We start from the raw sequence: 18,216 nt of genomic DNA on the forward strand, positions 1-18,216 counted from the left end.
GATTTGTTAACTCCGTACATCGTACATCGTACACCAACCCTGCCTACCTGTACGAAGTTAGATTTGTTAAGTTCGTACATCGTACACCAACCCTGCCTACCTGTACGAAGTTAGATTTGTTATCTTCGTACATCGTACATCGTACACCAACCCTGCCTACCTGTACGAAGTTAGATGACGTCACCTAAAACTTCCGAAGTTTACCGATTACGGTCTATATCTATCTTTAACTTCGTACAAGTTCGTACAACTTCGTACACACTAACTTCGTACATTTACCCCATTTCTGGAGATACCTCATTGCGTTGCTTGAACACATCCGTTCACCGTTGAATTTGCAAGATTCCAAGGTCCAATTTTCTGAAGATAACGTTTTTGTGTGAAAATTTATCAATCTCGTTCATTCCATGGCGGGCAACTTCTTCCTTGAGCGCTTGTTTGGTCATCTCAGCTGCTATAGTGTTGTCAAACTGCATGCCGAATGCCATTTTGTGTCCTGTGCGTTGATTGGTTCAGTTCTGCGTACACCCGAGACAGTCCGCGACTTTGTCCCAATCAAAAAGCTGGAAACGCGGAGTATATGTTGACAGCCTCCATTTTTTCTGAGTTCTGATTGGCTATTATCAAAGTCGATGCCGATTGTGTTCTGTGCGTTGATAGGTTCACCTCTGACGTAAAACCGAGAAAGTGCGACTGTAAGCCAATCAAAAAGCTTGAAACGTGGAGTGCATGTTTACAGCTTCCATTTTTTCTGATTTCCGGTTGGAATATGCAAATATCTGAGGAAAAACTAAATGTTGGGCTTCGCCCACATAAAAAGTTGGCATGATAAGGGAATGCGTGAGGGGACTTGCGGTAACATCACATGTAATTTGAAGGACTTTTTGGTCAGTTTAGAGTGGCATATCATCACTTTTCAACAAGTAAATGACAGCAAAGTACCACTATGTATGCTAGTTGAAAATTACAGTAGTGGTCTTCATTTAGCGTGGTAGTTGAAAATTATAGCGTACTTAGTCTAGTAGTGGCCTGTTACACTAAAAATGCACTGCTAGAACCCTGGGAGTCACTAACTAAGCATACAAACTGTGTTAAGTGTAAATTTAAAAAATGAATTCGTGTCTCCTGTATTGAAAATTTAATTCAGGAGACCAAGAAACAAATCATTGTCAACGTACCAAGACTGGTGATGCGGTTGTCATAGAGAAGAAGTTCTTGCACCAAATGGAGACCTCGGAACGCTCCTGGCTGAATGGTGGAAACGTTTGACTGCCGGATTCCAAGGAAACGCACTTCTGTACCGTTCCGGAAAGACCGCTCGTGAATCGTCGGAGAGCGGAGATGCTTGATGAAGATGGATAGCGTGGCTTTGTCGAAGTCGGTCGGTATGGCGTCGAGACACGCAGGGAAGCGGTACGTTCCTCCGTACCCGACCCAGCTACAGGGGGACCCTGCCCAGTTTTCGTCTGGACAGTGGCAGATAACGCGCTGCCATACAATGTTGGAGGAGCGACAGCAGTCGGGGCATTGTAAGGCTGCCACAGTCACAAGAAGTAGATAACTTGAAATCAAGCATATCCAGAAGAGCAGGGCCTGGTTTTGCGCCATCGTGCCGATTTGTCCGTCTGCAATATGTATTTTGGGCCTTTTGTAGCCGGATATTGAATGTATACTGTAAATGCAGAAATGTTCACGGTGGTTTTATGTTCGCAGTTTTTGCTGTGGCCACTTCACCGCGAACTTAAAACCACCACGAACATTTTTCCATTATAGTTTTTGACTACAGTCTGTGGCCCTGCCACGAACTTAAAACCGCTGCAAAAACTCCATTTTCCCGCTAACGCAGAAATAAATTCCCGCGAAATTAAATGCATTTTACAGTATTGCCTTAAACTTCGTACATACATGATACATTCTAATACGGCTGCTTGAATATACATGGACAATCTTTTGTTTCTGATTGGCTAGTCATGAAGAAATATCCTGAGGTGTAAATTCTCCATGCCACAGCTAGAGCTGGTTGATTCCGACTAAGCTTTGATATTATAATATGATTATAACACGTCTGGAAGCTTCTCATACCACTTTCTTTTTCATCATAGTTCTCAGTCCTTGATAGAAAATAAATGGCTTACACGTGCTACCGACAAGGGATATTCATTTAAAAGGAATTCTGCAAAGTCGATTTAACAAAGACATACGTAGTATAATATTTTTTTTAATTCGTTACCTTTGCTAGAAGGTTTCCTCCGATGTTTTGTAAATCAGTAAACCAATGGATGGCGCTTGTCCAGCAGTAGCGTGTTAATGTATTATCGAGAAATGCTCATTTCTTGACAGATACCAGAAACAACTTGAGGTCGCAGCCCACAGTATTTATCCACGACCCCCGTGGTCTATTACGTAGGGGTAAAAAAGTAATGCGGCCGAAATCTGGAAGCGCCTGTTAACACTGTAACGTGAAAGACAGCGGGGGATGAGCTTTGCTATATGGTAGAGTCGACTTTCAGGTGGTATGTGTAAGGTTTTGATGTTTGTCCATTTGCATGTATAAATGCACGTGACCTTTACAGCTGCCTGCCCCTGTGAGTCGGCTGCAGTTCCGCATGACCCCGCATGACCCCATTTAAAAGAGGTCCTTAAAAAAATTCAAAACGACAACTTTTTCTGTTTTTCGATTATTTTGGTAGGTTATACCCTCGACTTCAACATATTAGTTTGTTGTGCTTGAAAACTGCACCCTGCTATGATTTTATCAGCGTCGATGTCAGTCACCTTGTGGTCCTTAACTATAGAAATCCCCATAGGCCAAAAACTGTACTCTGCTACCACAACACCATGATCCATGATCTTTGTTGATGTCATGTATGTACAAGATAAGGTGTTTGTAACTCTCGCAAGGTTACATTTCGGGGTATGACTTATCATTATTGATCCTAAAGAAGGTGACAGTGATCGTTGAAAATTTGATGTACATGTACATGTATACCTTATATGTACCGTCTCTCGGATAGGACGTTAAATAGAGGTCCTGTGTTTCAGTAGAGCCACACCTCGAGCACATTAAAGAACCCAACACATTTGCGATGGTGCGGTGTGAGTGGTTCAAAACCTACAGTCCCTGGCCGTACCTGGGGCAATTACTGTTGTATTGAGGTCACATGAGTGACGCTGAATGGTAGCTCTCTTCACTCACTCACCCTTGCAATTTAGCCCCGCCTACTGTAACTTAGGCCCACTTTACATTACGCTTTTCGCGTCAGTGGTGAAATTTCCCGCAGTCGGGACGCCGCTATCGGGACCTCTTTACACACCGCCCGGAAATCTGGCAGGACACCCACGGTGCTTAGGGCATGCGGTAGTGACCTTACCTGACCCACTCTGACATAAGGCGCAAATCTAATATATGGCGGGAGAGCCGCCACAACATTTGTTGCTCGCCGTGTTTCAGGTGTTTTTGTTTACGTGTCTCATTCGCGTTATGTCCAACATGAGGCAGGGAGCAAGGCTAGCGCGCAGGAGAAGCCTGAGATACCGGGAGATGTTGTTGGGACGTCGTAAAGTGGGCCTTAGTGTAAGCTGTAAGCAATTCAACCCTTGGCTGCCAAGAGAGAGTAGTTGGCCAATAACACTAACATTATAATAGTGTTGGAAGTAAGTTTAACATTGTACTTCATGTATATTCCATTGAGCCATGACATCTTTGAACTCCTGTTACTTCAGGTTTGACCTTTGTGCTGACGGGAATCCTGGAGTCGATGGAACGTCACGAGGCCAAGGAACTGGTAGAGAGGTACGGAGGGAAAGTCACGTCTTCAGTCAGCAAGAGAACCAGTTACGTGGTGGTGGGGAGGGACGCTGGGGAGAGTAAACTGGACAAGGTGGGTAACAGTGCCAGGATATATTGTGTAATCGCTATTTGACATAGCTTAAAGGGTCTTGTAGATAGGGCCTAGGAAAAAAAATGTTGTGTTTCCTGTTTCCCTACCTAGGCCATGTTGATTTGATTATATGGATGACATCCTCTGGGAACTCCAAAATTGATGCGAGCGAGCGAATAAAAAAAAAGTTTGGCCAAAAAAAAAAGTTGGCTTCAGTATGAAATCAATGTGGCCAGGGAGGTTGAACATAGGACTACAAACACATAGTATGGTATACCAACAGTTAGGTGTTGTGACCAGTACATCATACGGGTGCAAAACATTTTTTTTCTTCTTGGACCAATCTGAAATAAACAGACCTGAAAAAAAAATCAGACGAACAGGGTTCGCCAATTGCAAAATGGACACACTATGTCGGCGGGTGTTTGGGGTCTTACCGGGCCAAGAAGACAACAAAAGCGAAGTGAGTAGAGGTTATAGTCACTTGTACAAAGTTTCTACAGGCAAAGGTACAGAGACAGTTAGCCTTTATTACATGAAGATGGGATTTTAAAATGCCAGTGGTAGTCCAATGATCCACCAAAGAGATTCCTTTGTAGAAAAATTGACCAATTACCATTGTTTTGAGTATTATCAGTTCTCAAGTTTCCACAGACAATCAGGTCCAGGTTCACGTCCACCTGGAAATGATCCTCTGGACCTGAACGGGACCTATCCTGAATTTACTGGTACATGTACAAACCCCTACCAAAAATAGCTTATTTTTCTTTCTGTCCTTTCACATCTTATTTTTTTCATTTTTGAGATTTATTTTGGCATTCTATGGAATCAGTTATCGATTTTCTGATACTTTTTTTCAATCTACGGAATATTTGTGCTCATTTTACAGCTGCTTTGCACAATTTACTATGTGGTCCAAAACTTTTTTTTTTTGGGGAAATGGCCGAAAATTGGTGCGAGCGCGGATGTCATCCATATAATCAAATCAACATGGCCCTACCCTAAAAAAAACTGCCGACCCTAGACTTTTTTTTGGGGTGGGCAGTGGAGTCACATACATGTAGCTTCCAGTTAGAATTTTTATTTAGCCTGCCTCCTATTGAAGTAAAACACTGCTTGTCCCATCTAATGAAGGATAAATGTATCTATCATGCACAAAATTAAAGTTTGACATTGAAAGACAAGTGTCATCATTAGTGGTGCGTACCGAAGCTCACGTTCCGGTTCAGGTTCGGACTCGAGTCCAAAGATTCCGGTTCAGGTCCGGACTTATAAGTCCGGTTTTTGACGGTCGCTAATTTTCCCATATAGACACAAGCATAAAGCGACTTGCTCTAGGCGAGACATAATTTCCGTCTCCGGCGCCCGCAACCACATTCGACCGGGCCGCATGCTATAAAGATATTGCCAAAGACGACTGCATCATTTTCAAAGTTGTAGAAACATCGACTTTTAATGAAAACTATCGGGAAATCACGGCAAAATCCGACCTTTTCCGCTTTTTTTTTGACGGCCGAAATTTCAAAATGGCGCTTGCGAGGTCATAGGGGTCAATAGGATAGCCTACTGTAATGCGGGTAGAAAAGGATACGTGCGGTGTTTTTATACTCTACATTTAACCTTACAAATTAATTGTAAATTTATTCGTTACAAAGATAAAGGCAGGAGGTATAAAATAAGTTTATGAACTTAAACTTTTTTTAATAAAACGTGTCGGTATTTCTTTTTAACAAGCTGCTCACCCATGCTTTCAGTGAAGTATCCCGGCAAGCGGCAAATGTCAACAGTCGCTTGTTTATCTCGGAAATTTTCTTCATTTTCAGAAGATATGGGACTTAAAACCCATACCAGGAGATAAACAAATCCACATACTTTATTTTCATGGGTAATATTGCTAAAGTGAACCTGTCATTTTTGCCGCGTTGCCGGATTTTGAAAGAAGGTTCCCGTGGCGCGACCATGTGCTTGGCCCGCTTATGGCGGTAGGACAATTCATTTTCGCAGAAATACGTTATTTTCTGGCCCGTTGGCTGCGATTGATAAAGTTACATAGGCATCTAGCGTTGTTTTAGATGATACTAGTATACAATAAGAAAGAGATATCCGGTTTTCCAGAAAACCGGTTTTCGACGTTCCGGTTTTAACCGGACTTGAACCGAAAGTTATAGCAAGTCCAAGTCCGGTTCGGCGAACCGGTATGCACCACTAGTCATCATACATTTCAGTTTACTTTGTTCAACTGTATTGTAAATATGTATCACTAGAATTTTGGCCAGCCTAAAAAAAATACAAGAAAAAAAAAGATAATCCCTACCTACCGACCCTAATTTTTTCAGGACTGAAACAGGAAACACAACATTTTTTTTCCTAGGCCTAGACATGAGTCATTAATGTTATTATCATTCATCCAGGTTAAATGACACTGACATTGTTGAAAATTTAAGATACATTGTACTATCATTATTCACATTGGCTGATCATCAATCATCAATTTTCTTCTACATATTTTCAATTTCTTCTTACATTCTGTTACTTTCTTGCAGGTTTCTCAGCTTGGTCTCAAAACCTTAGATGAAGACGGGCTGTTGGAATTAGTAAAGACCCTACCAGGGAAGCCGTATGACCTTCCTCCTGAGGTAATGGTACATATGTTGTACATGTCTGTGAATAATCTGCTAACTTCAGGCAGGATCTAGATTCACATCCCTGTGAATTATCTGCTAACTTCGGGCAGGATATAGATCTGCATCATGTCTATGTGACTTATGTGATAACTTCATTCAGAAGAGATTCAAGTCCATGTGAATTGTCTGCTAACTTCAGGATGGATTCCTAATTTAAGTAAACAGAACTTGTGTGCTTTAAAAGTTGAAAGTTGTTCATTGTATAAATGTTGACTGTCCTGACATTTGGCTAATGAGATTATACTTCTTTTATACTGATGATGATTTTTCTTTACATCATGTCAGGCAACAAGCAAGAGCAAAAAGTCTCCACCAAAGAAAAGTCCAAACAAGCCAGGTAAGAGTTTTTTTTAGTAAGTAAAACTATTCTGAATCAAGGTCTATAATGATGTATTCCTGAACAAACTGGTTTGAACAGTGCATGTTCATTGTACCGGTAATGCACCGTGGGTAACTTGTTAATGTTTAATATGTATGTTTATGTCTCCATTTTGTTTATGGAAACATAAACAAAACATGTATGGACATGCACCAAGCATGGTGTAGACCTGTTTACAAGTTAGGGGCTTTCACCTTTGACCTTGTGCATACACAGTTCGAACTTTGAACTGGCTTATTTATTTATTTTTATTTATTCATCTCAAAACATGTGGGTAGCCCCTTCAACTTGTTTGAAGTTGATTTCCAAGGGGGCCCACTACATAAATAACAAAAACGAAACGTGTTACATTCAGTAAGACAACCAGAGGACAACAAACAATATATACAAATAAACCGAAGCGTCTTTACCAAGAACAGTTGTCAAGGTCAACAAAAAACGTCAACGGTGGAGGCTTATACTTGACCCTATCGTCTGCACCACTACTAAGACCTTTAGAGGTAGTTTACCTTGTTGCTGTCTAGTCTGGTATTGATAGTCCCTTCCAGAAATCTTAACATAAAAGTAGGATTGGATTCAGATGGTGCATGAAGAAGAGTTAGAAGGTTGCTTTTACACTGTGCTGTGTTACCCAGTGTTACTCTTAAGTAGTAGATAAAGTTTGAAATCCATCTTGAACTGTTCAAATTTTTTTGTGCTCATCACAAGATTTTTAGCACCAAGGACAGTGACTGTATTGAAAACGAGTAAGGCATATGTCACATTTCAAAACCGAGACCGGCCGGGCAGCTGCATTGATAGTCCCTTCCAGAAATCTTAACATAAAAGTATTGGATTTTTTTCAAGAAATATATACCAATTTTATGTCTAGGTTTTCATATTGTATGTAATGTATTTACTAGATATCTCAACAGTTTGTTCTGAAATGAGTTTCTCATTAAGGCGAAATATTTAATAAACCTCACAACAGAGCCTGCAGCCACAACCAGGAAGCCAGTGGCTTCTAGTAGCCGTGTTGGGAGCCCAAAGAAACCTACTACAAGTACAAGTCTAACAAGATAGCCCAGAACCCAGAAAATAGTTTGTGATTAACATGAAGTGTTTGATGATAAACCTCACTTCAGAGCCTGCAGCTACAACCAGGAAACCAGTGGCTTCTAGTAGCCGTGTCGGAAGCCCAAAGAAGCCTGCAGCAAGTCTAACAACACATAGCCCAAAACCCAGAAAAGAGTTTGTAATTAACATGAAGTGTTTGATAATCTTTGCTACAGAGCCTGCAGCCACAACTAGGAAGCCAGTGGCCTCTAGTAGCCGTGTCGAAAGCCCGAAGAAGCCTGCTGCAAGTCTAACAACAACAGATAGCCCGGAACCCAGCCTCCTGTGGGTGGATAAGTACAAGCCTCAGACGACCAAGGCCATCATTGGTCAGCAGGGGGACCGCAGTAACGTGAAGAAACTGCTGAAGTGGCTACAGGCGTGGCCAAAGCATCATTCAGGTTAGCAGGCATCGAAATTAGAATTTCCACACTGTCATGAAACAGGCTTTCAGCTAGGATTTATTATAGGGGGTCAAATGTCTTGGTGAGTTGCCGTAAGTGATATTGGCGCCACTATTAGGGGGGTTTGGAGGCATCCAACTTCCATGGCCTTAGAGCCAGTCTTAATTTCAAGCCCTAGATCAGGCTACTCTTGTCTTCAGATTAATGTGAACTGATTTTCATTCTTCTTTCATGAGAGAATGTTTTGAAAATTGAGAGAAAAAATCATCATCATCTGTCTGGATCATAAAATCTACTCCAGTCATATACTGGCACAAGGGGGAATACAGATTCGAGCTGAAATGCCACATAGCATTTAGATGTAGCTCCAGTCTTTGTAGTCGTAAGGAATGAGTGAATAATTGAATAGAGGGCTTACCGTTTACCGAATAGAGGGATAATGGAGTAAAACAATACATGACTGACATGATCAATGAATATGAAATATGAATTCTACCTACAAAATCCTGAAGAAAGATCTTCCTTTCACAGGAAGGCAAGTTAAGGAGGATGGTTCTGGTTTCCGGGCGGCGCTACTGTCCGGACCCCCTGGGGTGGGGAAAACAACAGCGGCAACCCTCTGTTGTCAGGTTTGTGTATACAGTATTTGTATTACACATATTAACACATGTAGATGTTAGCTATCTACTGAGGTTGCCTCTACAGTACTAGGTGGAAAATGAGTTCCATGGGAAATTCATACTTAGTTGTGATGTGTTCGTACATTGTACATGTAGAAGTTGGGATTTACCTACATTGAGCTGTATGCTAGTGACACCCACAGCAAGTGTAGTCTACAGTATTTTGTGGCAACAGGTCCTACTCTTGGAGACCTTACTCAGTTATAACTGTATTCCTACCATGTACACGTAGGAGTTGGGTTTAGTTTTTACCTACATAACATGTCATTGAGCTGAAGGTGACACCCACAGCAAATGTATAAATGTAGCCTACAGTATTTGGTGGCAACAAGTGCTAGAAAAAATCCTACTTAGGTGTGATGTGTTCCTCCCTTGTACATGTAGGAGCTGGGTTTTACCTACATTGAGCTCAACGCTAGCGACACCCGCAGCAAACGTAGCCTACAGGAGGAGGTTTCCGAGGCTCTCACCACACGGAGTATCGTGGGCTTCCAGAAACAAGGTAGGAAGGTTCACACACAAGCACAGCTGGATGTGTTTCTTTCTATGATAATCCTTTTTCCATCCCTCACTGACTCCTGACTCCTTTGTTCTATTATTCTTTCCTTTCTCCTCCCTTCCTCCTTCCCTCCATCCTTTCCATCCCTCCTATCCCTCCTTCCTTTCTTCCTTCCCTTGTCCTTTCCATCCTTTCATCCATCCTTCCACTCTACCTCTCATCACTTCCCTCCTCAATCCTTCACTGCCTCCTTCCATCCTTTCTCCCTCTCCTCTGTCATCTGTTTCTTCTTTCACATTATGTTTTTCACATTGTTAGAAAGTATACAGTATTTTGTTCCCATTTGCTAGTACATGTAAAAAAAATTTAGATATGTCCTATTGTCATAAGGTTATTATGAAACTGTATTAAATAAGAGGAGTCTGTGTTTTGATAAGTTTTTTTAGAGGATGCAGTCACCGTGCGTCAGGCAGTTATTAAAGACGAGGTGGACGGCATCGGGGGGACGAGGACCCCTTTAACCCTCCTGAAAAATAGCCCAGGCCAGCTGAGGGCTGTTTTTGAGGAGGGTAGTGTTAACGTTTTATTTCAGAGGACTCCAGTGCCGTGCGTCAGGCAGTGGTTATGGCGAGGTGGACGGCATGGGGGGAACGAGGACCCCTGTAATAATAACCCTCCTCAAAAGAAATAATGAAATAGCCCTGGCCATGTTAACGTTAATGAATTTTTATTTCAGAGGACGCCGGTACCATGCGTCAGGCAGTGATTATGGACGAGGTGGACGGCATGGCAGGAAACGAGGACCGTGGCGGGATCGCAGAGCTCATCAACCTGATCAAACACACGAAGGTGCCGATCGTCTGCATGTGCAACGACAGGTCACACCAGAAGATGCGCTCGCTCGTCAACTACTGCTTCGACCTGCGGTTCCAGAGGCCGCGCGTGGAACAAATTAGGGTAAGAGGTCAAAGTTCAAATCCCTCCCACATCTGTTGATATGTAGAGTGGTGCCTGTCTCTGTTTCCATAGCTCTCGGGCCACACAGTCATGCAGACACTACGGTAGGGGTTCAATCTACTGGTATAGGTGTTTTTGTTCGACAACCATACTGTTTTTCAAAGCTGGTGATAGTATGTTTGCTCAATCAAAATTGTCAGACTTCTACTCCTTGCATTAAATCTTTCTCGAAAAAGGCAGCGTGTAATTTGGCAACACTCATTGTATATGCATATCCATAGATGCATATGGGAATCAAAGCTCAGGCATACAATTTCTTTAAACATGTTCATCAGAGCACTATAGTCTATAGTGAGTGTGACCATCATCAACGAAGATGGCGCGGAAACTCCCACTCCCAGATCATTAGAGCAGCGTAGCCAATGTTGAAAATCACAAAGCAGCCCTCCCCCCCATGAAATGATAGTAAGCGCTGCTAGAAGTATGCAAAGGAGGCAAAATCTCATGCATAATACTCTGTGACAAGAATACATGATTATTAAGAGTTGTGGCTTTTTTATAAATAAATGGTAATGTTCCTACATTACTGGAACATCTACTACTGTCATATTGGGAATTGCACACAACTTATGGTGATATTTTTTTAATGTCCACAGGCTGCCATGATGAGTATGGCCTTCAAGGAAGGACTGAAGATTCCTCCCCCGGCTCTTAATCAGATCATCGAGGCGACCAATCACGACGTCCGACAGGTCATCCACCAGCTGTACATGTGGAGTGTGCAGGACAAGGCGCTGACCTTTGACCAGGCCAAGGAGGCCTCCAAACAGGCGCAGAAGGACATCAAACAGGTGAGGTTTATGCTTACATGATGTAATTAGTATTTTATTTAAAGGGGATTGGATCTCTTAAGCTAGAAATTAGAAGATCTTCATCCAGACGTCTTGAGTGACATCCATCACTCTGCTTTAGCTTTGCTAGAATGAATACATATGAAAATTCAATGCATTTTTGCATGCACAGTTATAGTGAAAGATTACATGCAGACTGTCATCATACGAGTAGTAACTAGGAAAAAAATTGCGTGTTACTTTCTGAATACAGCCCTGAAAAATTTAGGGCCGATAGGTGTTTGTTTTTTAACGAGGTTTTTTTAAAGATTTCGATCAAAGTGATCCAATAACTATTGTTAAACAATGTAAGATTGAAATGCATGAAGGATGCTGACATTTTCATCATCATATTCTAATCATACAAATAGACCATTGTACATGTACATTGTACAAGCTTAAGGCACAATTTTCTATTTCAACAGAAATCAGGAGAACTATTTAATTAGTAATTCAAATATAATTAATATAAATTATAATTAGAATAATTCTACATTTTCATCTGATGTCAGATTAAAAATTTGGTGTCCCTTTGAAATTGCCAGTGCTACATGTATGTTGGTCAACCAAAAACAGGCTAACATTGGTCTAAGGTTTTTGCTAGGGTTGGTGGGGTAACTGGAAACACAACTTATTTTCTTAAGCCTTATCTCAGATTCAATTATATGAATGTTTGTGCAGGGTCCTTTTGAAGTGACCAGGAAGGTGTTCAGCTCAGGCGAGGACACAGCGAGGATGACCATCATGGACAAGAGTGACCTGTTCTTCAATGACTACAGCATGATGCCACTGTTTGTCCAGGAAAACTACCCAAACGTTCTGCCAAATGCTGCCAGGTGCCGCAGTTTCTCATCATATTAGCATGAAAACTTTACCATGTTTGTTTTTGACATTAAGCCATGTTGATTTGATTATATGGATGACATCTGCACGCGCCTAAATTTTCTGACGTTTCAAAAAAGTAAAAAAAAAAAGTTGTCAACTACACTGTAAATCATTCAAAGCAGCGGAAAAATTAGCCTCCATAGCAAGCTCTCTATGGCCTTTTTTGGCACTCCCTGCTATGGAGGCTACGGAAAAATGAGGAAATATACAATGTATGTTGCAGACAACAAAAATGTACCCAAAGGCATATTTATGTCAATGAATGCTAGCATTAATTCCAATGTCAAAGATTGAAAGGTTTAAAAGAACAAAAATGTAGAAATGTATTGCTCGGTTTACCATACTCGGTGTGTTAGGTCCTTTGTTAAACCTTCCTGACCACTTAGATTTTATAATGAAGACAACTGTTTGGGGGCCAAAATTTTTATTTGCATGCTTGCATCAGTTTTGTGGTTGGAAAAGGATGTCATACATATAATCAAGTCAACATGGCCTTATAGATCACAATCTGTTATAGATCACATAGGGCATTTGCAGTCACTGCAACTTGAATTACATTGGGCATTAACAGAATGATTAGAACACACTTAATGTGTGCTATTATTGTTGAAACTTCAAAACACAGAGTTACAAAATGTACCCTCCATCCTACGTTATGACCTGTTACAGATTCGAACTCAGAACCTTTAGATTCTAAGTCAACAACATAAGACCACCTTTCTATCTCTAGATCTTTTATTGTTTTCAAAACCTGTTTTTTTCTTTCCATTGTTCCAGGAATAATATGAAGAAGCAGTTGTCTCTACTCAGTCAAACTGCTGACAGCATCTGTGATGGAGACCTTGTAGACAAACTCATCCGAAGTCGGCAGTCGTGGGGACTCCTACCAACTCAGGTCAGTACTGCAGTATTGACTTTTGTTGGTTATGATTATATTGAATACTAAGATTTGACATTCTAGTGTTTGTGTTTTATACTGAAACCATCTTTTTATCAAAAGTTTAAGCCTCTCCAAATCTTATAATATACAGTAACCTTAGTACATAAATAGATAGAAAACAATGCACTTTGCAAACTCTAGGGGTGTTACAACATGAAAAGGTTTCTTGTCATGCAATTCAAATTTCTTAAACATGTTTGCTGTCTTGAAAGAAAAAGGAAAGCTAATTTAACCTTCTCATGGATAACAAATTTCTTATTATACAACAATGTTTTGTGACCTTCCTTTGGTAATACTTACTTTGTTGCTTGCTACTTCATAATTTTGTTGTCCACTGATTTACCAACTAGAGGAAACTACTCAGGAATGAAACTTTAAATAAATGAAACTGTAAGACACTTGTTTAGACATATAGAAATGTTAAACGTTACTTTATGAAAGCCTGAACTTTGAACTCTAACCCTACCAGGCCATCTATGCCTCTGTGCTGCCGGGTGAGTACATGCGAGGTCACCTCAGCGGGATGATCAGCTTCCCCGGCTGGCTGGGACAGTTCTCCAAACAGAACCGACTGAGAAGACTCCTGCAGGAGCTACACATGCACATGCACCTCAGGTACATTACACAAGTCTACCAGAAGTTTGTTTGTTTTGCATACCCTGTAAACCGCCTTATGGTGTAACAAACTAGGTTTGTACTGAACACAAGCTACATACATTGTATTTTGACAGATTGATCCACTTATACCGGGAAGGACCCGTTTCGACAGGTGCAGTGGGTGCTTTTAAATGCTCAAGGCGTGGCTCTTCTCAAACAGGGGACCTCCATTTAATTAGGGATGAAGATCTAGTTAAGCTCACTGAAGAGCTATTGTCACTGATGAAAGACACCGTATGCTTGTCTGACACGTCTGACTGTTTCCAAAATCATATCCAGTTGCTTGAGTAACTGCTTTTTGCCGTATCTTATTATTATTACCTGGATGTCTAACCTTCATCGACGTAATGAATGTTATTGTTTGTCCATTGTTTTCCTGCTTCCTTCAACCTTCTTCGGGAAGATTGATCCTCATTGTTTGTCCATTGTTTCTATCTCAGAACGTCTTGTACCAAGAAGAGCCTGCAGGAAGACTACCTCGATCCACTTCGGAGGAGAATTTTAAACCTCCTGGTCACACAGGAGACAGAGGGTGTGCCAGAAGCTGTGGAGGTAAGTTTTTTGTGTATTATTTTAGGTGACTGTTGAAATTAGGCTTTATATTTTTGTTAGGTTCTGAGAAAAATTTTAAGTGTAGGTGATCAGGAACCAGTAAATCTCAATTGAGCACAATGAATGCTAATGAGTGTGACAGTTCCTAGTAGCATGCAAGTTAGTTGAGAGACGCCGCTGGGATTCATGCTCACAACCTCTTGGTGTAATGATAGGGTCTTTAATATACAATATTCAAAGAAACTTATTGTAGGCCCTAGTGAAAGATGGCCTAAAGGCTTAAAACATACCAATTTAATGGTGCTGGGTTCTTAAAACTTGCAGTGTGCAAACAAAGGACCTCTGGCAAATTAATCGTATGTATAAATGTATGTAACTTCTTGACCTGATGAAATTGTTATTCTCTATTCCAGCTCCTGTCAGCCTATGACCTAATGAGGGAAGACTATGATGGTATGCTGGAGTTGACAGAGTTCAAGGGTCGTCCTAACCTCGCTGAGAAAGTCAATAGTAAGGTAAGGAACTGTGGATGGACTCCAGTTTGTTAAGTGTGTATTTTGAATGTAAGGGGAAAAAGGATATGAAAAGGTTTAATGTGCTCACCCATGAAGAGCTTGTCTTACACTTGTAATCTACATGACTTGTACTTTTACGTATTTATCAATATCTAAATTATAAAAAATCTGAGAAAATAACAAAACAGTGACGCAGTGAACAAACCCCGCAGTGACACAAGCGTGATGCAAGTGCAGTGAGAGTGTGCAACCAGTGTGAACATCTAAATCTTTAATACTATCATGGTTTCTAAAAACCGTTCAATGACCTTTATTTCTCTACCACCAGGTGAAGTCATCCTTTACAATCGACATTCTGACCTAATTTGTTGCTTGCAAATTTTTTTTCTACTTGGCATCCTATAACTTTGTTGGGGTTTCAGGCGTTTCAGCAACCATTGTGAACATCTGATAATCCTTAATACTATCATGGTTTATAAAAATTGTTCATTGACCTTTATTTTTTCTCTACCACCAGGTAAAATCAGCCTTCACACGTGCCTACAACAAAGAGGCCCACATGCAGCCATACTCTACGTGTTTAAAACTGCAACCCAATCTATTAATCAACAAACATGACAAAAGCTCATCAACTGTGTGACAGGATGCATGTATAAGGACTCTTTTCAGGTTTACACAAGTTATAACATGAAGTGTAGTCTTCCTATACCTCTAGGTATAGGAAGACTACACTGCCGTACCTTGTCGACTTGCTTAATAGTTCAAAATGCTAGCTATGAATAAGTCTTGAATGTATACACAGTTATGTTAAAAGTAATTATTGTTATTTTTAAAATGTGTTGAATTATGTACCTCTATTGTTTTTCATTTTAATTGTAATAGGTGTAAAACATACTGCAATTCAGCCGAGAGATGTAAAGGCTGCCATTGTATGTTATTGTATGTCGCATGACGCGAAAATAAACCATTCATTATTATTATTATTATTATGAAATAATGTCATACAATGACTAACATAACGTGAGCAACAGAAGCTGGGATTTGAATCCTGGACCTTTCAGCCCAGAGGCATGGTTGTTAACCACTGTGCTTTTTCTACACCCCCAGGTAAAATCAGCCTTCACACGTGCCTACAACAAGGAGGCCCACATGCAGCCTTACTCCACAAGTGCTGCTCCCAAGAAAAAGCGAGGAGGGGCAGCAAACAGCATGGACATGGAGGATGGTGGGGAGGGGGGCGCTCTGGAGGAGAGTGACGAAGAGAAGGAAGATCCCAAACTAGACCCTATGATTAAGGTAAGATGTTCAAATTTATGTAAGATTTTGTTTTTATTAGGAGGACTAACGGAAGGTGCTGTAACTTCGGACGTAATTGTGTTCGACATCGAATTGTATCAGTGTCAGTTGTCTAAAAACTGTTGCGTTTTGACTAATGATAAATGAGAGTGGTGGTGTTTGGGAATTTTCCGTTCAGGAGTTTACTTTACATCATCTGTGCACGATTTACACCATGAATCTCGGCCGGTAAAACAGAAAATTGTTGTTGTAAATATTGCGTTCCACATTGTTCCATTCTAAATAGGGTACCCTAACTTCGGATTACAAATACCTCTGTTTCTCTTTGACTCATTGGAACAATTTTAAGAAAACAGAAAGAAGAATTTTGTGTCAACTAACTTCAGCTTCCCTCTGGTTCGTATTTTTGGACCGTGCGTAAATTTCCGCCAATGCAAGGCCCGCTGTAACTTAGCGATTGTTTACGCCGCTTGTTGCATTCCAAGTCACTTCAACGCTGACGATCTGTTGCTTCGTTTGGCGATGAGAGTAAATACTTCATTTCACACCCATGGCTCTTGAGTATGAGCGCACAAAATGCCACAAATTTGTTACAAGAATGCCGAAAGTGTCGGCAGGCATGTTAACACCGGAAACAGATATGCTGACCCCTGCACGGCACCGCATGTGATCTCAAAGTATGCGGCAAATCCCTCCATCAGTTCAGTGCAAAGTCATTAATATATTTGAACCAAATCCTCGATTTTTTTGGGGACCGCTAGCTGTGTTTTACTTGGTTTATTTTAGGGCATGCAATGAGAAATTCACTTTCAATTATGTTCGTGTTATGATGCACTCAGCGATTTGCATATTGTCAGATGGGCGGGCCGCGCGCTGACTTCAAAGCCTGTCGCGAACTTTATGTGAGTCTAAGGTTTCATGCAGACATGAGTTTGCTACATCAATGATCCAGTCGCGTCGTGTTTCGTCAGCCGGTCACTGAGATTTTTCAAACTCAAACTTATACGACATGTATAAGCTAGATTAAATGCAATTTTACCGATTTGCGAGTCCTACTTGACTTATGTACAGCGCGACCAGAGGTACCTGCACTGTTGTAGGTACATTTCGAACAGCGGTCAACAGATATGTCCGTGACGTAACTTCGGGAGGGCGTTCGACGCCACGATTACTTCGTAATTTCAGGTCAGTTTGATTGCCAGATAAACTCCCCAGTACCCAAGTTATTGGTGTTTTGTATAGCTTTATGCCTCATGTCTAAAACAACTAAATTTGCAAGGTGATTGTTGAGTAAGTTAAATGTAAGAGGCGCCACTACACAGTGACCTTGTTTCGAACGTAGCCATTTTAAATGCTCAAATTCCTTGGTTACGCAAAAATCGATTATTGTACACAAAACCGTGTTTCATCCAGACGACAGCTGTGTGCATTAACTTGGGTTCTTCGCGATTTTATTCAGCACTATTGATGAATACAAACATGCCTCATTTCTGCATAAAGGGACAATCAAAAATTAATCCGAAGTTACAGCACATCCGAAGTTACAGCACCCCCCGTTATGTTTTGTAGCAACATTTTTGAAAAACTAATGCTTGTAGCTTGATGTCCAAATTTTTAATTAGATTCTGTTTCCTTTCAGGATATATGTTAAATGACTACCGTGAAATTTGATATGGTTTTGAAATGTCCATTTAGAAATTATGAAAATATACAACCTTGCAAGGGAACATGTTATACTTCTTAAGGGATGTATTGTAGATTTTTGGCACCAAACTACAAAAATTCTGAATTTAAAGTTCTTTGCAACTAATTTCTGACCTAGTTCCAGCATTCCCTGCAAAGTCCCATAGTTTTTGGTAGCCCACTGGAACTTCCCAGCCACATTGTCCAGACGTCTAACAA

General features: G+C 40.9%; 1 protein-coding gene across 1 annotated transcript in view; it reads left to right on the plus strand.

Moving 5' to 3' along the window:
• The window catches only part of LOC118404821 (replication factor C subunit 1-like), a gene marked incomplete in the record, with an annotated part of 33,779 nt that overhangs the window by 14,333 nt on the left and 1,230 nt on the right, over positions 1–18,216 (plus strand). The window contains 14 exon segments of the mRNA XM_035804180.1: positions 3,724–3,881; positions 6,425–6,517; positions 6,851–6,902; positions 8,216–8,440; positions 8,975–9,072; positions 9,508–9,625; positions 10,359–10,579; positions 11,236–11,430; positions 12,151–12,305; positions 13,132–13,249; positions 13,764–13,909; positions 14,392–14,503; positions 14,917–15,018; positions 16,126–16,253. Coding sequence (XP_035660073.1) covers positions 3,724–3,881; positions 6,425–6,517; positions 6,851–6,902; positions 8,216–8,440; positions 8,975–9,072; positions 9,508–9,625; positions 10,359–10,579; positions 11,236–11,430; positions 12,151–12,305; positions 13,132–13,249; positions 13,764–13,909; positions 14,392–14,503; positions 14,917–15,018; positions 16,126–16,253 — 1,921 coding nt within the window.

The sequence above is a fragment of the Branchiostoma floridae genome, chromosome 17 (genome assembly GCF_000003815.2).
Source record: "Branchiostoma floridae strain S238N-H82 chromosome 17, Bfl_VNyyK, whole genome shotgun sequence".
In the NCBI taxonomy this organism is placed as follows: Eukaryota; Metazoa; Chordata; class Leptocardii; order Amphioxiformes; family Branchiostomatidae; genus Branchiostoma; species Branchiostoma floridae.